The sequence below is a fragment of the Sinocyclocheilus anshuiensis genome, unplaced genomic scaffold (genome assembly GCF_001515605.1).
Source record: "Sinocyclocheilus anshuiensis isolate Anshui unplaced genomic scaffold, SAMN03320099.WGS_v1.1 scaffold1303, whole genome shotgun sequence".
Classification (NCBI taxonomy): Eukaryota; Metazoa; Chordata; class Actinopteri; order Cypriniformes; family Cyprinidae; genus Sinocyclocheilus; species Sinocyclocheilus anshuiensis.
In genome coordinates this window covers 230,363-255,678 of record NW_015537954.1, presented here as the reverse complement: position 1 = coordinate 255,678, position 25,316 = coordinate 230,363, and the positions used below count along the sequence as shown (strand labels likewise).

General features: G+C 35.4%; 2 protein-coding genes across 5 annotated transcripts in view; both read left to right on the top strand.

Annotated features, from left to right (window-relative positions):
- The window catches only part of LOC107665011 (leucine-rich repeat and calponin homology domain-containing protein 3), a 26,571-nt gene extending 9,528 nt beyond the window's left edge, over positions 1–17,043 (top strand). Inside the window, exons 3-22 of one of the 4 annotated variants that reach the window (XM_016455740.1) lie at positions 1,584–1,710; positions 1,790–1,895; positions 1,986–2,122; positions 2,271–2,380; positions 3,967–4,060; positions 4,179–4,305; positions 4,406–4,551; positions 4,653–4,729; positions 6,086–6,131; positions 6,219–6,338; positions 9,067–9,114; positions 9,232–9,285; positions 9,760–9,840; positions 11,415–11,483; positions 12,543–12,576; positions 12,679–12,768; positions 14,804–14,904; positions 16,064–16,201; positions 16,282–16,359; positions 16,572–17,043. In XM_016455740.1, coding sequence (XP_016311226.1) covers positions 1,584–1,710; positions 1,790–1,895; positions 1,986–2,122; positions 2,271–2,380; positions 3,967–4,060; positions 4,179–4,305; positions 4,406–4,551; positions 4,653–4,729; positions 6,086–6,131; positions 6,219–6,338; positions 9,067–9,114; positions 9,232–9,285; positions 9,760–9,840; positions 11,415–11,483; positions 12,543–12,576; positions 12,679–12,768; positions 14,804–14,904; positions 16,064–16,201; positions 16,282–16,359; positions 16,572–16,769 — 1,981 coding nt within the window. In that variant the 3' untranslated portion in view covers positions 16,770–17,043. The remainder of the gene's footprint in view (positions 1–1,583; positions 1,711–1,789; positions 1,896–1,985; positions 2,123–2,270; positions 2,381–3,966; positions 4,061–4,178; positions 4,306–4,405; positions 4,552–4,652; positions 4,730–6,085; positions 6,132–6,218; positions 6,339–9,066; positions 9,115–9,231; positions 9,286–9,759; positions 9,841–11,414; positions 11,484–12,542; positions 12,577–12,678; positions 12,769–14,803; positions 14,905–16,063; positions 16,202–16,281; positions 16,360–16,571) is intronic. The other 3 variants (XM_016455746.1, XM_016455754.1, XM_016455762.1) reach the window with 3 other exon arrangements.
- Positions 17,044–17,848: 805 nt separating this feature from the next.
- On the top strand, positions 17,849–23,529 carry LOC107665034 (leucine-rich repeat and calponin homology domain-containing protein 3-like). The gene is made up of 3 exons (XM_016455775.1): positions 17,849–17,981; positions 18,062–18,139; positions 22,906–23,529. Exons 2-3 carry the CDS (start codon positions 18,074–18,076, stop codon positions 23,062–23,064), a joined length of 225 nt encoding a protein of 74 aa, XP_016311261.1. The 5' UTR covers positions 17,849–17,981; positions 18,062–18,073; the 3' UTR covers positions 23,065–23,529.
- Positions 23,530–25,316: the final 1,787 nt, after the last annotated feature.

Sequence of the window (25,316 nt, the reverse complement as noted above, 5' to 3'; positions counted from 1 at the left end):
CAAACAAGTCATTCGGGAGAAGACAACTGATGGCACCTGAATTCATAGCAACAAAAACGGCTTTACTGACAAGATGCGCGTTAAATATCGCATGCGATTTATCGTGCAGCCCTATTGTAAACCATATTTTACTCTCAGTTGGTGCACAGCAAGTGTTAATTAGTGGTGTTTACTAAAGCAAGCATCACTAGTACTGTTGCTTATGCTTTTGATCTCCAACCCAGCTTCAGCGGGTCCTGCACTGTTTGGGGTTCAGACATAATGACACCTCATATTGTTTGGCTTTTTAGTCGTGTGTGAGGTGTGTTATTACTTTAGGCGATCCGACTCTCAAAATTCGCCTGGAGGATCATAAAATGAGAAAACAAAAATCCCAGAGGTTTATATTAAAAGTCATATCTAGAGACCAGAATCCAGTAGAGAAATACAGATGTGGGCTCTTTTCTCATGATGTGTGAGTAATTAATGACAGAATTTTCATTTTTGGGTGAACTAACCCTTTAACCCATCTATTATTACGCAATTCCAAAAAGCTTCCAACCAGCTGGACAAGTAACTCATTGTAAACTAGGGCTGCACGATAAATCTGATTACAGAACCGGCTTTACTGATAAGATGCGCGTTAAATATCGCATGCGATTTATCGTGCAGCCCTATTGTAAACCATATTTTACTCTCAGTTGGTGCACAGCAAGTGTTAATTAGTGGTGTTTACTAAAGCAAGCATCACTAGTACTGTTGCTTATGCTTTTGATCTCCAACCCAGCTTCAGCGGGTCCTGCACTGTTTGGGGTTCAGACATAATGACACCTCATATTGTTTGGCTTTTTAGTCGTGTGTGAGGTGTGTTATTACTTTAGGCGATCCGACTCTCAAAATTCGCCTGGAGGATCATAAAATGAGAAAACAAAAATCCCAGAGGTTTATATTAAAAGTCATATCTAGAGACCAGAATCCAGTAGAGAAATACAGATGTGGGCTCTTTTCTCATGATGTGTGTGGCACAGTCTCCATCTTTATAATAGTTTTTTTTTTTTTTTTTTACACAAATGAAGGACTTTTGTTTACAAGTTATGATACCTAAATCTTGTTGAGGAGAGTTTGCTATTATTATTCTGAGTAATCAGGTCATGTTTTGCTTTTGGTGGCAAGTAAAATAAAAAATGAAATAAAATATAGCGTAAATACAGTAAAATATAAATAAAATATTAACTATTTTCATCTAATATTTATATTTTTTATTTCAATTAATTTTTAATAGCTTTAGTTAGGGTTGCAAAGGGGTGGAACATTTCTGGTAAATTTCCGGAAACTTTCCAAAAATCCATTTTAAAAAAATCCTGGAAAGTTTCCAAAATTTCTGGAATTTTTCCGAAATTTACTGGCAATTTTCCACCTTTTTGCGACCCTAGTTTTAGTTAACAATAGCAACACTGTTAGCAGCATAAAATCATTCAGAACTCTTTAGTAATTACATTGCCCTTTCCAAGTTATTCAAGCGAAAGTACCACTCATATTTTCTTAAATCTAGTCATTGGAGCCTGCGGTTTCTGATTCTCTTGGTTTTCGTTTGCTCTCTGCAGTCGGAACCAGTTGTCCACTCTTCCTGCTCATCTGTGCCGTCTGCCGCTCAAAGTTCTGATCGCCTGCAATAACAAGCTGGTATCGCTGCCGGAGGATCTGGGCAAACTCAGACAGCTCACCGAACTGGTGTGTGGTGTGTCATCTTCACATTTGCTCTCACTCATGCACATTACTCATCACTTCTCTCTCTCTCTCTCGCTTCAAGGACGTCAGCTGTAATGAGATCCAGACGCTTCCTCCACAGATCGGTCAGCTGGAAGCTCTGCGCGACCTCAACATCCGCAGAAACCACCTCGTTCGCCTGCCTCCTGGTCAGAAACGCAAGCACCTGCACCTGAATGAAATGAGTGACGTTTTTGTGTTGATGTTGTTGTGTCATTTCTGTGTTCATCGGTTTGCAGAGTTGGCCGAGCTGCCGTTGGTCCGGCTTGATTTTTCCTGTAACAAGGTAACGACGATCCCAGTATGCTACCGCAATCTCAGACACCTCCAGAGCATCATTCTGGACAACAATCCTCTCCAGAGCCCACCTGCACAGGTAACACACATTCCTGTTTTGATCCAAGAAATACGTCACTTTATAAGAGTAAAAATATTTTTGCATTGCCTTTGAGAACTGTTTAAAAGCTAAGAGCACCTCTGAGAAAGAATCATGGTTATTGGTGTGTTTTTCCGTTTTTTTCCAGATCTGTATAAAGGGAAAGATCCATATATTTAAATATCTGAACATGGAGGCATGTAAAGCAGCATCAGACCTTCCAGACTACGACAGAAGGCCACTGCCTTTCGGATCCTGGTAAGAACTCGCTTCATTTCACTGGGTTTTGTGAGCATAAACTCCTCCTTGTCTTTCACTCTCGCACCCACATTAACTTGAGCCGGTGTTTATCGGCCGTATCTCTCAGAGGACACGCAAGGCAGGGCGATTCTGCAGATAAGAAGGGAGGGAAAGGAAAAGACACAGACAGAATGAAAGCTTGGATTGATTGGAATGAAGGTATGAAGAGAGGAGAGATTGCAGCAAAACCGGATGACGTTAGATGAGATGATGTAGAGATCAAACTTCTCAGTAAATCTGACAGAAACTTATATGTGGATCTTCTATACAAGGAGCCACAGTGGTTCTCAAGATGTTTGTGGTAAAAGCACCATCTTTATAAGGATACATACATTAAGTGGTTACAAATTATGATGCCTAAAATGTTGCTGTTACTTTTCTGAATAATCAGGTTATTATTTGTGGTGGCAAATAAAATATAAAATAATAAAAAATAAAATAAAATAAAATAAAGTACAAAATAAAAAAGGTATAAAATAAAAAAGCAAAATAAAATTAAATAAATGGGCGAAAAACATCAACTTGAGGCCAGAAAATCAAAAACTTGAGCTAAAATAAAATACAGAATATAAAATACAATACAATTAAAATAATATAAAAGGTTAAAAACTGTACAGACTTGAAGCTGGAAAATCAAGGACTTGAGATAAAGTAAAGTAAAATAAAATAAATGGGTGAAAAAACGGCACAGACTTGAGAGCAGAAAATCAAAGACTTGAGATAAAGTAAAATTAAATATAGAATATAAAATAAAATAAAATAAAATACAATAAAAATAAAATAAACATAAATGGGTGAAAAAACAGCACAGACTTGAGAGCAGAAAATCAAAGACTTGAGATAAAATAAAATATAGAATATAAAATAAAATAATATACAACAAAATTAAAATAAAATAATTAAAGGGAGACAATACCACAGAATTATATTAGAGGAGGGACCCAAGCCATATCTAGACACCAGAAAATCAAAAAGATATTTTACTCTCATCTCTTGTAGGATGATATGGGTGTTAGAAAGTAATTTTAGACCTTTAGCAGTCTATTTATGACCCTGGACCACAAAACCAGTCATAAGGGTCAATTTTTCGAAATTGAGAATTATACATCAGCTGAAAGCTGAATAAATAAGCTTTCCATTGATGTATGGTTTGTTAGGATAGGACAATATTTGGCTGAGATACAACTATTTGAAAATCTGGAATCTAGAGGGTGCAAAAAAATCTAAATATTGAGAAAATCATCTTTAAAGTTGTTCAAATGAAGTTCTTAGCAATGCATATTACTAATCAAAAATTCAGTTTTGATATATTTACGGTAGGAAATTTACTAAATATCTTCATGGAACATGATCTTTACTTAATATCCTAATGATTTTTGGCATAAAAGAAAAATCTATAATTTTGACCCATACAATGTATTTTTGGCTATTGCTACAAATATACTCCAGAGACTTAAGACTGCTTTTGTGCTCCAGGCTCACATTTCTATGTGTGAAATCTCAGATGATTTGATGTGGCTCTCTCTGATCTGTCTGTCTCTCAGTGCAGAGGATTTGTGTTCTGGCCGGCTGTACGGAGCTCTGGACTCTGGCTTTAACAGTGTGGACAGTGGAGACAAGAGGTGGTCTGGAAATGAGGCAAGTGCTGTTCTGATCACTCAATCAGCAATCCACTCTATCCAGCTGTTACTCTCCATAATGTAGCACTCATTTCATTGTCCTGTTCTGCCTTTTCCCCATCTATCCTTTCTTAAAGCCTTCAGACGAGTTGTCAGACTTGCCTTTAAGAGTGGCGGAAATCACCAGAGAGCAAAGACAGAGACGAGATCGAGAAAGAGAACGTGAGGATCATTGGACGGGGTCTCACGTAACCAATGGCGCATGTGAGATGACATCTACACTTATGAATCACTATAGTTCAGACTCTAGTAATAAGCTCTACAGGATTTTAATTTTAAATCACCTTGTCGTCTCTTTCTAAAGTGGAAGCAGAGCTTGAACAGATAGACTTCATTGATAGCTGTACGGGGGATGATGAGGATGAGGATGGGTGGAGCCGTAAAGGGGCGGAGCCTGTCAGCCTCAGCTCACAGTTTATGGCCTACATTGAAAGACGAATCACCAGAGAGGTGCGCATTACTGATTAATAGCTGATCACATCAGGTCTACTCAACACCAGTTGGATTTTGTTGTTAACACGGGGATAATGATAGCATTACTTTGTTTCTAGGGGTCACCCGTGAAGACCAGCCCATCCAGAGACTTAAGAACTGATGATCCAAGACGCCAAATCTCCTTACATAACCGGTACTAAACTAATGAAACTTTCATGATAAGTACGATGTATAATATACATTTGCACTCCACCATAAGCAATAATGATCTTGTTTTTCATGTCTATTTCCCGTCTGCTTTGACTAGCTGAAAAATCATAAATTCAATCATTAGTAATATGATTTATTGGTTTATCAATTTTTACCAATAGGTGGCACTGTTGTCAAATTGATGTGGTGTTGTCAGTGTTAGGTGACAATGACACACATAAAGTTTGGTGTCAATATGTCAAAGCTTTGCAGAGATACAGCATCAGATGCAGTTTGGCACCATGCCATCAAATTTGTTAATGCGGTAAACGGAAACTGTTTCGCCAATCAACACGAAATTCATAACTTTTTGCTGACTTGGTCTGAAGATGATTTGGGTCAAATTTTGTGAAAATTGGACATGCGGTCTCGGAGGAGTTCCAAAAAGTAGGTTTTCAACGTAAATCGAAATGGCTGACACAAAGTTCAGCTGATTATGGCATAATTGGTATAAATGTTCTCAGCATGATGCAAGGAATCTGTCAAGACTAGTAGCATTATAATAGGCAAAACTAATCAAAAGCTATTCGAATTTTTTGAAATTTCATTATAATTAATAACCACATGGTGGCGCCGCCACAAAACTTTTTGAGTACCAGGTTTCGTAATGATATGCCAAAGAGTTCGTAAAATACAGCATTTTTGACAAAATTCATAATGGTCGACATGGGAAAATTGGGTATTGTATGACTGAATCTAAAGAGACCAGTCTTTTTTTTTTTTTTTTGGGCCAAACTGTTCAGAAATTCTAAGCAAAAATGCATGCAAACTGTGCATGTAACCTCAGGTCATGGTTATTATAACACACACCAAGTTTGGTCTCAATACGCTAAACCGTTGCGGAGATATAGGCTCACGTCCATTTTGCCGTGCTCTGTCAAATTCGTTCACACGTTATTTCAAGAATGGTTTGACTAATCATCTTGAATTCCATAACTTTTTGCCAGCATAATCTAAAGATGATCAGAAAAAAAAAATATTTTGCATCTAAACTTTATGGTTCAAAAGTTATTAGCATAAACATTAGTGCAAATTTGTCCTGTTGGTGGCGCTAGAGGGTTTGAGTTAGAGACTCCAAACTTGCTATGGTTAATGTTGAGACTGTCCTATATCTGCGTGCCAAATTTTATAACTTTCCCGCAAGCAGTTTTATGGGCCGCCATAGACTTCCCAAGAAGAACGCCAACTATTACAATGGGTGCCTACGAACCATCGGTGCTTGGCCGCTAAAAAATTAAGAATTAGAAATCAAACAGAGAAGTAAAATATCTGTTTTCACTAACAATTGTTGTCTCTTTAGTGGTGGCTCAGATACAGCGGTCACATCTTCATACGCTCATAATCAGGTGAGAGTCCCTGTACATTCACATCTCGTTATGCAGTCAATGAAATTTACTGTGAAATTTACTGAATTTACTCTGGTTGTGTGTCAGCGTTCTGGTGGCGGTGTGGAGAGAGTGAGACGGGAAGCTCAGCTGGCAGCTCTGCGGTACGAGGAGGAGAGACAGAAAACAAGATCAGTGCAAAGAGACGCCGTTATGAATTACGTCAAGGTATACACACAATTATTAATGCATTTGCAAAAAAAGTGCTGCAAACTCTAAATTAGAAAAGAGTTGCTTGAGTATGATTATAAACACAATGAGTCTGTAAAAGGTATGACTTTACCTGTTCGGTGTGATGATGTTTAATGTCCCCAGCAACCTCTGTTGTCGTATTTAGCCATTTATTAGCAAATGCTTTTTCACGACATATAAAAAAAACAATAAAAAAAGTGGGTATTACTGATGAAGATTCATCATTTACTCATCAATTATTTATCCTCAAGTTTTTCCAAGCTTATATGAGTTTCTTTCTTCTGTTGAACACAAAAAAAAGTTATTTTGGAGAATGTTGGTAACCAGACAGTTGACGGTACCCATTGACTTCTATAGTATGGAAAAAAATACTATGGAAGTCAATGGCTACCGTCAACTGTTTGCTTACCAACATTATTCAAAATATCTTCTTTTGTGTTCAACAGAAGAAAGAAACTCATATAAGCTTGGAACAACTTGAGGATGAGTAAAAGATTACCATTTTCATTTTTGGGTGAACTATCCCTTTAAGTCTTGTCTACTAAAAGCTTCCCAATAGTTAACAAAATGTGACCCTGGAGCACAAAACCAGTCTCAAGTCGCTGGGGTATATTTGTAGCAATAGCCAAAAATACATTGTGTGGGTCAAAATTATTGATTTTTCTTTTATGCCAAAAATCATTTTTTTTTTTTTTGGGCCAAACTGTTCAGAAATTCTAAGCAAAAATGCATGCAAACTGTGCATGTAACCTCAGGTCATGGTTATTATAACACACACCAAGTTTGGTCTCAATACGCTAAACCGTTGCGGAGATATAGGCTCACGTCCATTTTGCCGTGCTCTGTCAAATTCGTTCACACGTTATTTCAAGAATGGTTTGACTAATCATCTTGAATTCCATAACTTTTTGCCAGCATAATCTAAAGATGATCAGAAAAAAAAAATATTTTGCATCTAAACTTTATGGTTCAAAAGTTATTAGCATAAACATTAGTGCAAATTTGTCCTGTTGGTGGCGCTAGAGGGTTTGAGTTAGAGACTCCAAACTTGCTATGGTTAATGTTGAGACTGTCCTATATCTGCGTGCCAAATTTTATAACTTTCCCGCAAGCAGTTTTATGGGCCGCCATAGACTTCCCAAGAAGAACGCCAACTATTACAATGGGTGCCTACGAACCATCGGTGCTTGGCCGCTAAAAAATTAAGAATTAGAAATCAAACAGAGAAGTAAAATATCTGTTTTCACTAACAATTGTTGTCTCTTTAGTGGTGGCTCAGATACAGCGGTCACATCTTCATACGCTCATAATCAGGTGAGAGTCCCTGTACATTCACATCTCGTTATGCAGTCAATGAAATTTACTGTGAAATTTACTGAATTTACTCTGGTTGTGTGTCAGCGTTCTGGTGGCGGTGTGGAGAGAGTGAGACGGGAAGCTCAGCTGGCAGCTCTGCGGTACGAGGAGGAGAGACAGAAAACAAGATCAGTGCAAAGAGACGCCGTTATGAATTACGTCAAGGTATACACACAATTATTAATGCATTTGCAAAAAAAGTGCTGCAAACTCTAAATTAGAAAAGAGTTGCTTGAGTATGATTATAAACACAATGAGTCTGTAAAAGGTATGACTTTACCTGTTCGGTGTGATGATGTTTAATGTCCCCAGCAACCTCTGTTGTCGTATTTAGCCATTTATTAGCAAATGCTTTTTCACGACATATAAAAAAAACAATAAAAAAAGTGGGTATTACTGATGAAGATTCATCATTTACTCATCAATTATTTATCCTCAAGTTTTTCCAAGCTTATATGAGTTTCTTTCTTCTGTTGAACACAAAAAAAAGTTATTTTGGAGAATGTTGGTAACCAGACAGTTGACGGTACCCATTGACTTCTATAGTATGGAAAAAAATACTATGGAAGTCAATGGCTACCGTCAACTGTTTGCTTACCAACATTATTCAAAATATCTTCTTTTGTGTTCAACAGAAGAAAGAAACTCATATAAGCTTGGAACAACTTGAGGATGAGTAAAAGATTACCATTTTCATTTTTGGGTGAACTATCCCTTTAAGTCTTGTCTACTAAAAGCTTCCCAATAGTTAACAAAATGTGACCCTGGAGCACAAAACCAGTCTCAAGTCGCTGGGGTATATTTGTAGCAATAGCCAAAAATACATTGTGTGGGTCAAAATTATTGATTTTTCTTTTATGCCAAAAATCATTAGGATATTAAGTAAAGATCATGTTCCATGAAGATATTTTGTAAATGGCCTACCATAAATATATCAAAACTTAATTTTTGATTAGTAATATGCATTGCTAAGAACTTCATTTGCACAACTTTAAAGATGATTTTCTCAATATTTAGATTTTTTTGCACCCTCAGATTCCAGATTTTCAAATAGTTGTATCTCAGCCAAATATTGTCCTATCCTAACAAACCATACATCAATGGAAAGCTTATTTATTCAGCTTTCAGATGATGTATACATCTCAATTTCGAAAAATTGACCCTTATGACTGGTTTTGTGGTCCAGGGTCACAAATATAATGGCATTTAGTATAACGAGAGTTACCGCAATAATACATCAAGATGCTCTGAAGGGCGAAAATTGATCTTCAGCATCCAAATCCCGATTGAAACTCTCCCCAAATGTGTCCGGTGATGTTTCTAGAGATAGTAAATCTTGTATTTTCAGCACAAGTCGTCTCAGAGCCCAACGAAGCCCAGTCCGACAGACAGTGAGGTGAGTGTCTCCTTCACATTTACACAATCACTTCCTCCCTATCCATCACTTCATCCTGCTGTGTGTGTGAATGTGAGTGTGTGGCGCTGTAGTCATATGCATACTGTCCCACCCCAGAGTCTGTACCCCTCCAGACGGTCCACTCACACCGATGACTCCGCCCTCTTCATGGTAAGAGCCAATCAGCTCAGATCATGCGTCATCCTCTGCACCATCTCATTTCTCTTGTGTGTTCACTTCCCTTAACAGATGTCACTATTGTGCTTTTTAACTTTGCATAATGTATTAACACGATTTAAGGTTATTTATAATCGAAACTGCTTTTCTGATCCATTTAAGCTGTTAACATCCTTTAAAGTTGCACTCAGTAATTAAAAAGTTTACTCATAAGTTATTTAATTGTTCTTTTGACACATGATTAAAATGGTGACTAGTGGCAAGAAAGCTGTTTTGTTAAGACATGACCAGCCTTATCTTGTAATTGATAGTTATTACTATCTAATTATTATTAAAACTTGCTGAGTGCATCTTTAATATTAGATCTGCTTTTCCCGGCGAGCATCTTTAACACTCCTGCCCTGCTTTTTTTTGCTTCCCTTCCTGTCTTTCTCTCTTTCTCTCTCTGTCATGTTGGTTCTGTGTCAGAGTGAGTTTGAGCCCCTACTGATATTTGAGATAGACACAGGTACCAACACTATAAAGAAGAGGCCAGACCCTCACAAACAGGTGAAAGACACACAGACATGTTTACTAGCTAGCAGTCTAAATGGGAGCCTACCATACACTGCTGTTGATTAATGCTGATTCACAATTAGTATTGCTCATAATTAGGGTTAGGGGCATTAATAAACCAAAAAACCTTTGTATTAAACTTTTTGCATGTTGCAAAGCTACTCACAAATTTTCAGTTTTCATTTTATTTATTTGTTTTTTGTTCGTTTGTTTTTTTAGAGACTGGAGATGATCTGCCTCCATCACTCTAGATGCAAATAAGCTTATTATGGATGTTGTTGTTTTTTATTTGACAATTTCATTCTCAAAAATTGTTGTAAGCTAGTAAATTAAATAATAATAATATAATAATTTATCTGTTTGTTTGTAACCTGTAGATGATCTCAAAAATGATTTTAGGCTTGTAAATGTAAGTAATAATATATATATATATATATATATATTTTATTTATCTGTTTGTTTGTAACCTGTAGATGATCTCAAAAATGATTTTAGGCTTGTAAATGTAAGTAATAATATATATATATATATATATATTTTATTTATTTGTTTGTTTGTAGCCTGGAGATGATCCGCCACCATTACTTTTTCTATAAATACAAATAATCTTATAACAAATATTCTCAATATTTATTTATTTGTTTTTTCTTTTGTTTGCAGCCTAGAGATGATTTACCTACATTTTATTTCTGTACATTCAAATAAATTTATTATGGATTTTTCTTGATGATTTTACTCTCGGAACTTATTTTAGGCTTGTACATTTAAATAATAATAATTTTTATTTATTTATTATTTGTTTGTTTGTAGCCTGGAGATGATCCACCTCCATCACTTTGTTTCTATAAATGCAAATGATCTTATTATGCATGTTTCCTAATGATTTATTTAAATTTTAACAATCATCATCATCATTTAAAATTTGTTATTTTTTAATTTAAGCTGATTATGACCCCTAAAAGAAAGCATTTTACATTTGTTTTAGCGTTTTTCCTGCAGCATTTTCAGTAACAAACTTTAAAATCTTTTACTCTTCTTAAAGGTCCCATATTTTACACCTTTTGATGTCCTTAAGAATATATATTTGCGGTATAAGTACCAAAAACCATCTCAATATATTTTTACAGCTCCTTTCTCAGGAGCTCTGCTGAGATCAGGTCGATTTTGGTCTGTCTAATTAATATTCATGAGCCTCTCTTCTGATTGGCATGTTGTGTTCTGAGTGACGCACGGCCAGGCCAACCACAGGTAACTAGGGTCAGCGACGTCACAGCGCTAGTGTGTAGTTTTGACGTCAACTTTTTACGGAAGTCACAACGGTTCGTGAAAAATAGCTAGAACTTTAAGCAGGCTGTGTGAATTTTACTGTGGACTGACTGTTTTGAAACTTATATGGTAGTTAAATAGCTCCTAGACCTCAGTAATCGTGAAAAAAGCCAGGAAATTTCAGTTTTGACAATATGGGACCTTTAAACTTTCTCAAACCCTCTGTTTATTTCCTAACTTCGCTCCTTTATTTCCCCTCGTTTCGTATATTTCTCCCTCTCTGCATTGCTCTGGCTGGCTAGTCTCTCTCTGCTGTGCCGCTGGATGGCCGTGTGTCTCCCACTTTATCCGTGGCCTCCTGTATGCCACAGGTACTGAACCGCAAGAGCCTGGAGATGATCTGCCTCCATCACTTTATCTCTATAGATGCTAATAAGCTTACTGTGGATGATTTTACTTTCATAAATTCACTACACAAAGATACTGCTGTTGCATTCAGACCTAATTCCCTGACATAACCAGGCAGAATGCAGTAAATAATGAGTTTAATCCTAACCAGCCACAACTGCGACAAGCATTGAATAACAAAATATCTGTTTTTGGCTCCTTGGTTCTTGTTTTTGTGACAAAAAAATCTGATATCTAATCGTGTTAATACCGTGTTTGACTGTAATAAACATCAAATATTTTGTGACTGACTGATTTTGTGAGCAGTATTTCCATTATTTGAGGAAATGATGCTGGATAGGTGTCACGTCATGCCTGTTTAGGACACAGTGTAAGATTTCAGCTGATGCATGCGCATGTTTGTTTAGGGTTTGGACGTTCTCACATCAAAAACGTGTTGTAAAAATGAGGGCGAACCTCACAAAAACTGCCAAGAAATGTGATCCTGGACCACAAAACCAGTCATAATGGTCAATTTTTCAAAATTGAGATGTATGCATCATCTGAAAGCTGAATAAATAAGCGTTGCATTGATGTATGGTTTGTTAGGATCGGACAATATTTGGCTGAGATACAACTATTTGAAAATCTGGAATCTGAGGGTGCAAAAAAATCTAAATATTGAGAAAATCATCTTTAAAGTTGTCCAAATGAAGTTCTTAGCAATGCATATTACTACTAAAAAATTAAGTTTTGATATATTTACGGTAGGAAATTTACAAAATATCTTCATGGAACATGATCTTTACTTAATATCCTAATGATTTTTGGCATAAAAGAAAAATCTATAATTTTGACCCATACAATGTATTGTTGGCTATTGCTCCAAATATACCCCAGCGACTTATATCTGCTTTTGTACTCCAGGGTCAGAAATATCTGTGATGGACATCTTTCTAAGATTCACGCCACAGATACACTGCTCGTTATTCATGTTATTTCCACTGATTTTGCCTTTTTATTTTTTCTCTTTCCTTCTGTAGCAAGGAGAAGATTATGGCTCGCTGTCTCCCACCGGTATGTGTTTGTTTAAATCAGACTTGATCTTCCTCTTTCCTTCTGTTTTGCCATTTAATTCTTTGCCCCACATCCCATTGTGACTTTTTGCTGGTCTTGCAGGCCTCCAGTCCCCGTCTCCCTCCCGTGGCCCCAGCCAGAGACCTGAGAGTTACCTCTTCTGCCTCAGTCAGCGAGAGGAGAAGAAAAAAGGTTTGTTTATCTGACGCAGCCGATTGCTGCTTTGTGAGACTTTCATAATGTCATGAATAAACATATGATGCACACACATACACTATCGGTCAAAAGTTTGGGATCAGAACGATTTTTAATGTTTTTAAAATCTAATTTATTTCTGTGATGCGCAGCTGAATTTTCAGAATCATTACTCCAGTCTTCAGTGTCACATGATTTTCAGAAATCATTCTAATATGCTGATTTATTATCAGTTATGCTGCTTCATATTTTTTTGGAACCTGTGATACTTTTTTTTTAGATTTATATTTTGAATAAATGCTGTTCTTTTGAACTTTTTATTCATCAAAGAATCCTGAAAAAAAGTATCGCAGTTTCCAAAAAAATATTTGGCAGCACAACATTGATAATTCTAGTAATAAATCAGCATATTAGAATGATTTCTGAAGATCATGTGACACTTTATACTGGAGTAATGATGCTGAAAATTCAGCTTTGCATCACAGAAATAAATTATATTTTAAAGGATATTAAAATAGAAACCATTATTTTATATTGTAATAACATTTTGCAAGATTACTGTTTTTTCTGTATTTTTGATCAAATAAATGCAGCCTTGATGAGCAGAACGACATTAAAAATCGTTCTGATCCCAAACTTTTGACCGGTAGTGTATATACACTATATTGCCAAAAGTATTGGGACCCCCCCTTCTAATGTTTGACTACTTTAGTAATTTCCATGAGTACAAATCTTAATGTTTAAACATATAATGCTATTCTAGGGAATTGTGTGCTTCTAATTTTATAGCAACAGTTTGGACAGGATCCTGTTCTATTCTAACATGACAATGCCTCTGTGTATAAGTCAAGGTTCAAAAAGAAATGATTGATTGAGTCAGTGTGGAAGAACTTGACTGGTCTGCAGAAAGCAGCTTTAAATGCAGACCTTGAGCCAAAAACTCATCAGCAAACACCAATGACTTATACATACACTATATGGACCAAAGTATTGGGACACCCCCTTCTTTAGAACAGAAAAAGACACTTCCAGACAAAAATGGAAACATAATTCATGTATTTAAAAATGTTATTTCCATCTCTGTTGCAACAGTTTTGAAGGTGTGTCTAAAATGACTGTACCCATATGTGAAGCGCATGAATCAGTGTCAGTATATATTTTAATATTTTTGAATATTTCTGAAGTATTGCGTTTTATCAGTTACATTTAGGGAATAATATGTATGTTAATGTATTGCTGTTTCCTAAACCTCAGGAAAAAATGGAAGAACATAGTGTTGCACTGTTGCCTTCTTAACATTTACTTTGATGCTCTTTGCTTTGAATCTCATGTTGTGATGATGTGTTCAAGACAAACTAGTTGGTTTGTCTTGAACTCTTAAATGAAGAATTGAAGAATGCAATGCTTATGGAGAAAATGTGAGAAATACTTCAATATATTTTAATATTTTTGAATATTTCTGAAGTATTGCGTTTTATCAGTTACATTTAGGGAATAATATGTATGTTAATGTATTGCTGTTTCCTAAACCTCAGGAAAAAATGGAAGAACATAGTGTTGCACTGTTGCCTTCTTAACATTTACTTTGATGCTCTTTGCTTTGAATCTCATGTTGTGATGATGTGTTCAAGACAAACTAGTTGGAACACAAGTCACTGAAAAAGAGGCAGTGTTGTTATTGTTAATTTAGTTATTTACTGTATATAGTTATTATTTTTTGTTAGTTTTTGTTAATTTAAAGAAATCAGAAATAAAATAAAATATAAATATTAAATGAAAAACTTAAAAAGTTGAAGCACTAAAAATGACTAAAACTAAAACTGAAATAAATATAAATTAAATTGAGAAATAAAAATACTTATACAAATGCCAAAAGCACTTAACAAAATGACTAAAACTGAAAATGCTATAATAATAATGCTAGTGTATAAATAATCAAATATCACTGAAAAATGGGTAGTCACTGTAGCGCTCGTTACAAGCGTGTCAATCATTGCTCCTGATTGCTACTTGTTTATGTAATTATGTGCAGAAGAATCAGGCACACAGAAGGCGGAGCCAGTGGAAGCCACGCCCACACAGAGTCCCGCCCCCACGGGACAGGAGGCTATGCTGATAGAGCAGCTGAGAAGGGTGCGTCAAACAAACCGCTTTTCCATCATGTATTATTTATTTATTGATTATACATACATGCATACATATATAAATATATATACACACTACCAGTCAAAAGTTTTTGAACAGTAAGATTTGAATGTTTTTTTTAAAGAAGTCTCTTCTGCTCACCAAGCCTGCATTTATTTGATCCAAAGTACAGCAAAAACGGTAATATTGAAATATTGAAAAAAAATTGAAATATTTTTACTATTTAAAATAACTGCTTTCTATTTGAATATATTTTAAAATGTAATTTATTCCTGTGATTTCAAAGCTGAATTTTTAGCATCATTACTCCAGTCACATGATCCTTCAGAAATCATTCTAATATTCCGATTTGCTGCTCAAAAAGCATTTATTATTATTATAGAATTTTTCAGGTTTCTTTGATGAATACAAAGTTCAGAAGAACAGCATTTATCTGAAATAGAAATCTTTTGTGACATATCTCTGTATATGTCTTTATCATCACTTTTGATCAATTTAAAGCATCCTTGCTAAATAAAAGTATTCATTTCTATAATTTCTTTCCCAAAAAACAAAAAAAAAAATATATACTGACTCAAGCTTTTGAATAGTATAGTGTATAATGTTACAAAAGCGTTTTATTTCAGATAAATGCTGATCTTTTGATCTTTCTATTCATCAAAGAATCCTGAAAAAAATATACTCAACTGTTTTCAATATTGATAATAATAATAAAAAAAAAATTCTTGAACAGCAAATTAGCATATTAGAATGATTTCTGAAGATCATGTCAATATTTGGCTGAGATACAACTATTTGAAAATCTGGAATCTGAGGGTGCAAAAAAATCCAAATATTGAGAAAGTCATCTTTAAAGTTGTCCAAATGAAGTTCTTAGCAATGCATATTACTAATCAAAAATTAAGTTTTGATATATTTATGGTAGGACATTTACAAAATATATTTATGGAACATGATCTTTACGTAATATCCTAATGATTTTTGGCATAAAAGAAAAATGTATAATTTTGACCCATACAATGTATTGTTGGCTATTGCTACAAATATACTTTATAGCTTTTGTGGTCCAGGGTCACATATATACATAATTATTATAATTTTTTTTACAAATTATTTCTGCTGTAAGTCTTATTTTGCAACCCTGTAGAATATCGAGTGTCGACTCAAGGTGTCCTTACCCAGTGATCTTGGGGCAGCTTTGACTGACGGGGTCGTGTTGTGCCATCTGGCCAACCACGTACGTCCCCGATCCATACCGAGCATCCATGTACCCTCACCGGCAGTGGTGAGACACTTTCTGGGTTTATTTTAGTTTTTGTGTACGTGCATAGGATTGCATCGGCTTCATGTTTTCTTTCCTTCCAGCCCAAACTGACGATGGCCAAGTGTCGACGTAATGTAGAGAACTTCCTAGAGGCCTGCCGCAGAATTGGAGTTCCTCAGGTATTCTTTAAAACCAAATTAAGAAAAAACGTCTGTTTCATATTTGCTTCAAACCTAGCATCTCTTGCTGTTTCCTCTAGTGCCTTCAAGTGTAATCGCTAATACTACTAACTCTTTCTCTCCCTCCATTCCCTTCCAATTTAAAACCATCAACCCCTCATTGTGTTTTATTTGAACGCTCCTTTTCCTCCTCGTCTTGGCTCTGCGGGCAGGATAGTTTGTGTTCAGCGGGTGACGTCCTAAAAGGGGAGGTGGTTTGTGTGTTTAGGCTGGTTGAGGCCTTGCTCTCTCTGGCACCGCCTCCCTTTCGCTCCACCCCTTCTTCCCAGCTGGCTGGATTTGCTCTTTTCTACCTGTCAATCATGTCGCTGCTATGCGCTCTCTACTGCCACCTGGTGCCAAGCCTTTAAATTGCACTTCCATGTTGCTCACTGCACTAAAATAGCCAATTGTTTGTCTTTGGGCAGAATTACACAATAGCTGGCGTTTACGCACACAGATGTTACGTTTATAGTGTTTTCTAGTGCACATAATCGATACTTCGCTAAGCTCCGCCCCCTCTGCGTATAGTTGCTTGCTTAGGCTTTATAAAATAACATTCATGCAAATTTCTTAAAGGGATACAATTTGGTTTAATGGTATTAATACATGGACTGGAAAGAATTGTGATGAAAGAATGTGCTGTTTCTTTAAAGGAAATTATTTGCACTACTGTTCCGAAGCAGAGCTTTAGCATCATTACTCCAGTCACATGATCCTTCAGAAATCATTCTAATATTCCGATTTGCTGCTCAAAAAGCATTTATTATTATTATAGAATTTTTCAGGTTTCTTTGATGAATACAAAGTTCAGAAGAACAGCATTTATCTGAAATAGAAATCTTTTGTGACATATCTCTGTATATGTCTTTATCATCACTTTTGATCAATTTTAAGCATCCTTGCTAAATAAAAGTATTCATTTCTATAATTTCTTTCCCAAAAAACAAAAAAAAAAATATATACTGACTCAAGCTTTTGAATAGTATAGTGTATAATGTTACAAAAGCGTTTTATTTCAGATAAATGCTGATCTTTTGATCTTTCTATTCATCAAAGAATCCTGAAAAAAATATACTCAACTGTTTTCAATATTGATAATAATAATAAAAAAAAAATTCTTGAACAGCAAATTAGCATATTAGAATGATTTCTGAAGATCATGTCAATATTTGGCTGAGATACAACTATTTGAAAATCTGGAATCTGAGGGTGCACGATAGGAAATTTACAAAATATCTTCATGGAACATGATCTTTACTTAATATCCTAATGATTTTTGGCTTAAAAGAAAAATCTATAATTTTGACCCATACAATGTATTGTTGGCTATTGCTACAAATATACTTTATAGCTTTTGTGGTCCAGGGTCACATATATACATAATTATTATAATTTTTTTTACAAATTATTTCTGCTGTAAGTCTTATTTTGCAACCCTGTAGAATATCGAGTGTCGACTCAAGGTGTCCTTACCCAGTGATCTTGGGGCAGCTTTGACTGACGGGGTCGTGTTGTGCCATCTGGCCAACCACGTACGTCCCCGATCCATACCGAGCATCCATGTACCCTCACCGGCAGTGGTGAGACACTTTCTGGGTTTATTTTAGTTTTTGTGTACGTGCATAGGATTGCATCGGCTTCATGTTTTCTTTCCTTCCAGCCCAAACTGACGATGGCCAAGTGTCGACGTAATGTAGAGAACTTCCTAGAGGCCTGCCGCAGAATTGGAGTTCCTCAGGTATTCTTTAAAACCAAATTAAGAAAAAACGTCTGTTTCATATTTGCTTCAAACCTAGCATCTCTTGCTGTTTCCTCTAGTGCCTTCAAGTGTAATCGCTAATACTACTAACTCTTTCTCTCCCTCCATTCCCTTCCAATTTAAAACCATCAACCCCTCATTGTGTTTTATTTGAACGCTCCTTTTCCTCCTCGTCTTGGCTCTGCGGGCAGGATAGTTTGTGTTCAGCGGGTGACGTCCTAAAAGGGGAGGTGGTTTGTGTGTTTAGGCTGGTTGAGGCCTTGCTCTCTCTGGCACCGCCTCCCTTTCGCTCCACCCCTTCTTCCCAGCTGGCTGGATTTGCTCTTTTCTACCTGTCAATCATGTCGCTGCTATGCGCTCTCTACTGCCACCTGGTGCCAAGCCTTTAAATTGCACTTCCATGTTGCTCACTGCACTAAAATAGCCAATTGTTTGTCTTTGGGCAGAATTACACAATAGCTGGCGTTTACGCACACAGATGTTACGTTTATAGTGTTTTCTAGTGCACATAATCGATACTTCGCTAAGCTCCGCCCCCTCTGCGTATAGTTGCTTGCTTAGGCTTTATAAAATAACATTCATGCAAATTTCTTAAAGGGATACAATTTGGTTTAATGGTATTAATACATGGACTGGAAAGAATTGTGATGAAAGAATGTGCTGTTTCTTTAAAGGAAATTATTTGCACTACTGTTCCGTTTGAAGTCAGGAAGATTTTTTTTATATTTTCGGAAGAAAGTTTCTTCTGCTCACCGAGGCTGCATTTGTTTGACCAAAAATACAGTAAAAATAGTGAAATATTATTACAATTTAAAATAACTGTTTTCTATGTGAATATATATTCAAATGTAATTTATTTCTGTGATCAAATCTGTATTTTCAGCATCATTACTCCAGTCTTCAGTGTCACATGATCTTCAGAAATCATTCTAATATGCTGATTTGCTGCTCAAGAAACATTTCTGGTTATTATCAATGTTGAACACAGCTGTGCTGCACAATATTTTTGTGGAAACTGTGATGCATTTTATTTTTCAGGAAAGTTCAGAAGAACAGCATTTATTTGAAACAGAAATCTTTTGGAACATTATAAATGTCTTTACTGTCACTTTTGATCAATTTAATGCATCCTTGCTGAATAAAAGTATGGATTAAAATGAAACAAAATAAACAAAAGTCTCATTTGATGGTTTATAAACAGCAACAGCTGCTAAGATTGGATTGGTCGGTGATGTTCTAAGGTGGGGCTTAGCGAAGAATCATTTGAGAGTGTTTATATGCGTGTTTGTGAGTGTGTAGAGAGCACATTTCCATAGCAAAAATCAAAGTTTCATCGAAAAGCACAAAGTTGGGCGGATTCGCCCATTCAGCCTTAAACTAGACGACAGAACAAGCTGCCTGCTCCGTGAACGAGCCCTTTATTGTGCATCAGTACTGCTGCACTTTTCCCCAAAGTGTGCTGAAGTGTATGAGTACTCTGTGAGGCTTTGAGTTTCCGAGTGTTTGCGTGAATAAAAAGCAAAATGAGACAGAGTGGAGGATGCCAAACCATAAACTCCCCCTGTTTTATCCCTTTGTGCCTTACTGTGTGTATGTCACTGTCTTCCACCTCACGGTTAACACAATAGTTCACCCAAAAATAACAATTACTCACCTGCTTGTCATTCCGTATGAGTTGCTTTCTTCCATGAAACACAAAAGGAGAAATTTTGGCGTACTGTCTGAGCTTCTCTTTTCCATACAATTAAAGTGAATGGAGACGGATGTGTTAACTTACATGTTAACTCTGTTTTCTCAAACAGAATTATCATATGGCTTCAAAATGCTTGTAATATAGTGCACAAGTCATATCATAACAGCAGTTGATATTATATGGTGCTTTATTGTTCTTTTTGGAGCCTGACAGCCCTTGTACTCATTCACTTTCATTGGGCCTCGTTCATGAAAACATGAGTACATTTGAAGTAATTTGTCCGTAAAATGGGCCAAACATTTCACAAACCTCTGATTTGATAGTTAAACATATATATACAGTATATGCTAATGAATTCTAATCATTTGTGTCTCGGGTACGTGTGTGGTCATTCATAATTTAGCATAATCCCGCCCAGAAATTACAGTTACGTGAATTATTCGTACAGAAACGCCGACTGACTTCTCTGGTTTGTCTTCAGTATATTGCATAAATTCAAAATAAATAAATTCTAAATGATTAAATAAAGCATTAAGCTTGCAGACGAATATTGCTGGTGCTTAGAATAATTATAATCCTTAATAAAAAGAGAGAAAAAATACTGAAAATAATTTTTGCTTATCAATGAAGTTTATTTGTATGTTTTAACTATTTGCTTTAGTTGAAAACAATGAATTATTTTATTTAATATTATATTTGTTATAAATATTATTGTACTGTACACTACTATTATATTTATTCATTAAGCAGATGTTTTTATCCAAAGTGACTATTATTTTTATGATTTATTTATAATAATATTGTTGCAGTATTACATGTTATTAAGGTAAAGTGTTATCAAAATGCAGTGCTTAAAAAAATAATAAGAATATATTTTTTCATGTTAACAAAATTCTGCTTGTATTTCATTGAGTGAAGCTAATAATGTGGAAAAAAAGCAGTAAAGCATTAAGCTTGCAGACGAATATTGCTGGTGCTTAGAATAATTATAATCCTTAATAAAAAGAGAGAAAAAATACTGAAAATCATTTTTGCTTATCAATGAAGTTTATTTGTATGTTTAACTGTTTGCTTTAGTTGAAAACAATGAATTATTTTATTTAATATTATATTTGTTATAAATATTATTGTACTGTACACTACTATTATATTTATTCATTAAGCAGATGTTTTTATCCAAAGTGACTATTATTTTTATGATTTATTTATAATAATATTGTTGCAGTATTACATGTTATTAAGGTAAAGTGTTATCAAAATGCAGTGCTTAAAAAAATAATAAGAATATATTTTTTCATGTTAACAAAATTCTGCTTGTATTTCATTGAGTGAAGCTAATAATGTGGAAAAAAAGCAGCTGGGACTTTGTTAAATGTCTCCTTTTGTGCAGAAAGTAAATCATACACATTTGAAATGATTTAAGGTGTGTAAAGAACATCAGAATTTTACTTTTTGGCTGAACTAACCCTTGAAATATCCCTGCAGTTATCAAGCATGTTGTCAGTCGTGTTACTCGCTGAAATAACAGCCCTCATCAACCAGTACATGCCTGTTGTTAATGAATAGCTATACAGTGTAATATCTTCCTAACACACTTAGGAAACTCAGCAGCGGTCGCAGAGAGTGTGAGAGCATTTGTCTGTCAGATTTGTGTGTCTGGTTTTCCTGCAGTCTGACTGTTGTCCTCCTCTGCTTTTCTACAATAAAATCTAAACTCATGTATCCGCTGTAGATGTGTGTTTCATCACTAGTTAAGTTGTGCGTTTGAGTCTGAGAGTCGCAGCTTTATATTGGATAGATATATGGCAGCTTAGTTTGATTTATCGCTCATGTTTTTAGCATGATTTACATGCCCTGTTTTGATCTTTAGGTTAAGGGCTTTGTTCAGATCACTAACTCAAAGCATGTGCAATAACAGCCTCTACTAATACTTCAGTTCATTTATAGTGTCAGACTAGTTGACGCTGCGTTCTTGGTTTGAACGATTTTTCCATTTCTCTTCTTCTCCTCCTCCATCGTTCTTTATTGTCATGATTATAATTTCTTTATAAGTTAAGTTCTTCCTTAGTTGTACCTTATCTGCTTAAAATGAACATTTACTGAGAACGTGTTCACCCTCAGGCCAGCCGAGATGTAGATGAGTTTGTTTCTTCATCAGATTTGGAGAAATGTAGCACTGCATCAGTGTCTCAGCAATGGATGCTCTGCAGTGAATGGGTGCCGTCAGAATGAGAGTCCAAACAGCTGATAAAAACATCACAATAATCCACAAGTAATCCACAGCACTCCAGTCCATCAGTTAACATCTGGAGAAGACAAAAGAAACAAATACATCAAGACGTTTTTAACTAAAACACGAGTCCATAATAACGCTTCCTCCAGTGAAAAAGTGTTCTGGTGTGAATCAGGAGAGAAATCTGCACAGATCAAGCAGCATTTAAACAGCTCTAAACAAATATGTGGCTGGATTTTGATGTGAGAGACAACAGGAGATGCACTTTTTCACTGAAGGAAGCGTTATTATGGATTATGGACACGTATTTGAGTTAAAAACGTCTTAATGCTGGATGTGTTTCAGCTTTTGTCTTCTCCAGATGTTAACTGATGGACTGGAGTGCTGTGGATTACTTGTGGATTATTGTGATGTTTTTATCAGCTGTTTGGACTCTCATTCTGACGGCACCCATTCACTGCAGAGCATCCATTGCTGAGACACTGATGCAATGCTACATTTCTACAAATTTGATGAAGAAACAAACTCATCTACATCTTGAAATTTTCCTTTTTGGGTGAAATATTCCTTTGATCATTTCATTTTTTAAAGTTATATTAATTTTATAATTTGTTTCTCCATTGACACCGTTTTCATCCCTTTTTTTTTGTTCGCCCCTGCTCTGTGTGTATGTGTTTGTGTGTGTGTGTTTGTTTGTGTTTGTGTGTTTGTGTGAGTGTGTTTGTGTTTGTGTGTTTATATGTGTGTTTGTGTGTGTGTTTGTGTGTCTGTGTGTGCGTGTTTGTGTGTGTGTGTGTGTGTGTGTGTTTGCGGCCGCAGAACCAGCTGTGTCTCCCCCTGCACATCCTGGAAGAGCGAGGTTTGCCTCAGGTGGCCGGGACAGTTCGTGCACTCCTGGATCTGGCTCCTCCGAAACACATGCCGTCCCCGAGCACGACCCCGACCGGCCCCAGCGCCGCCTCCCCCCTCGCTCTGTAGCAATCTCCTCCCAGCAGGCCCAAAGATCTTTAAGACTCCTTTCTGTTCTTGAGTGCCTCATGAACGGTTCTGTAACGGTAACACACTCACACACTACCTGCTCAATGAACACACACACTCTTCAAACCCCAACCAGCCCTCAGACAACAGAGGAGAGCAGAGAAGAGACGACTGACCAACAGACAAGTCCACAGACTTCTTTGAAGCTATATTTCTATTTCGTTTTAACAGTTTTACACTTTAATATCTCTATTGTGGGTGGTGTTTATTTTTATTTTGTATTATTATTATTATTGTTATTATTATTATGATGTGGGAATGAGAGTTGGCCAAATCTACCCAAGCTTGCATATCTGAGAGTTACATTGGCTGGTGGTTTAATCTCACAAAACCTGCCGGTCACATTTCACCCTGAAATAAAAACAAGATATTATACTTGCAGAAATTCAAACACATTTTTTAGGACCTTTAAGATTTTTGTGACATTATTTTCATGACAAATTCTCATTATCACATTGCAAAAATATAATGCAAAGAAATGTATGTATTATTTAAATAAAAAAAGTTCAACTTTAAATAGTACAGAATTTTCTTTGCATTATAATGCAGTTAAAAATATTTAAAAACAGGTTGTTTCATTGCATTATAAAGCTGAGAAAATGATTGAAACATTTTTTAGAACCATTAGGATTTTTGTGACTATTTTCATGACATATAAAATAAATTCTCATTATCACTATGCAAAAATGTAATGCAAAGAAAATTATGTATTATTTAAATAAAAATTAAGCTTTTTTTCATTTATATAATGCAGACTTTTCTTTGCATTATAATGCAGTGAAAAAATATTTTAGAATATGTTGTTTATTGCATTATATGCTAATAAAAGTATTGAAACATTTTTTTTAGGACCATTAAGATTTTTGTGACATTATTTTCATGATGTACAAAACAAATTCTCATCATCACAATGCAAAACTGTAATGCAAAGAAAATTATGTATTTAAATAAAAAAATGTTAACCATTTCATTGTTCATTTAAATAATGCAGAAATTTCTTTGCATTATAATGCAGTAAAACAAATTAAAACAGGTTGTTTTATTGCATTATAATGCTACGTAAAGTATTGAAACATATTTTTTAGGACCATTAGGGTTTTTGTGACAATTTTCATGACATGCAAAACAAATTCTCATCATCACCATGCAAAAATATAATGATATATTATTTAAATTGACAAGTATTTTAATTTATTAAATTAAATTTATTAAATTAGCTATTGTACATACATTTGTACATTTAATTCATAAGGATTTAAATAATCGTTGTATTGCTGTATCTTTACCGTATTACAGTAATGAGAATAACTATTGATTAATGAGAATTATCATTAATCAAAATTATAATAATAATAATGATATAATAATATCAAAAAATTATCAAAAAATTATCAAAAAATATCCAAATGCATCATGTTACTGAGCATTATTTTTCATGAAAATAATGTCATAATGCAAAAAATACATAAAATCTTTAAGAAAAACAAGGAAAGAAGAAATAAGCTTCATGTAGTCTTTTTCTTTTTTATTTTAGGTGAAGTGTGGCGTGTTTTGGTGAGATTCGAGCAGAAAAACACTCGAAAGCAGCGTGTAAATGACTGAAAGACACTAATTCACAGTGGTCCTAGATTAACAGACTGAGATGTGATCCGCTGAGCGCTTCGGTCACGAGTTTTAGTGTGTAGCCACAGGGTTTTGTTCTAACGACACTTAGTATTACAATCGCACGAGAAGAAAACTATTAAAACTGTAAGAGCTCACAGACTTTATTGACCTTGTAAAATTGAGAGGTTTATTAGTAATATAGCGAGGTTTAGCATGATGGGCACAATAAAAAAATGTAAAAAACGATATATGTAAAGATTTTTGAAACACAGTAAGTGAATGAAACACTTATTCTATTTTGATAGCCTTGGTGGAGCTGATAGAGCGACGAGGGCTGATTTCTGTTGCTGTTGTGTGTTTATATGTAACTGGTCTCGCATGCGAGGGATTCTGGGAGTTTGGACTGAAATGGGACGGCAGTATAAAAGCTGTTTTTTATTTTATTTCCTTTTTATTCCGATTGTTACGTTGCCACGGTTGCATGGCTTTGCTTATGATTTGTCTGCCAACACAACACGCATCTCATCCGTGGTTTAGAGCTGGACGTGTGTGTGTGTGTCTGTGTGTCTGTGTGTGTGTGTGTGAGT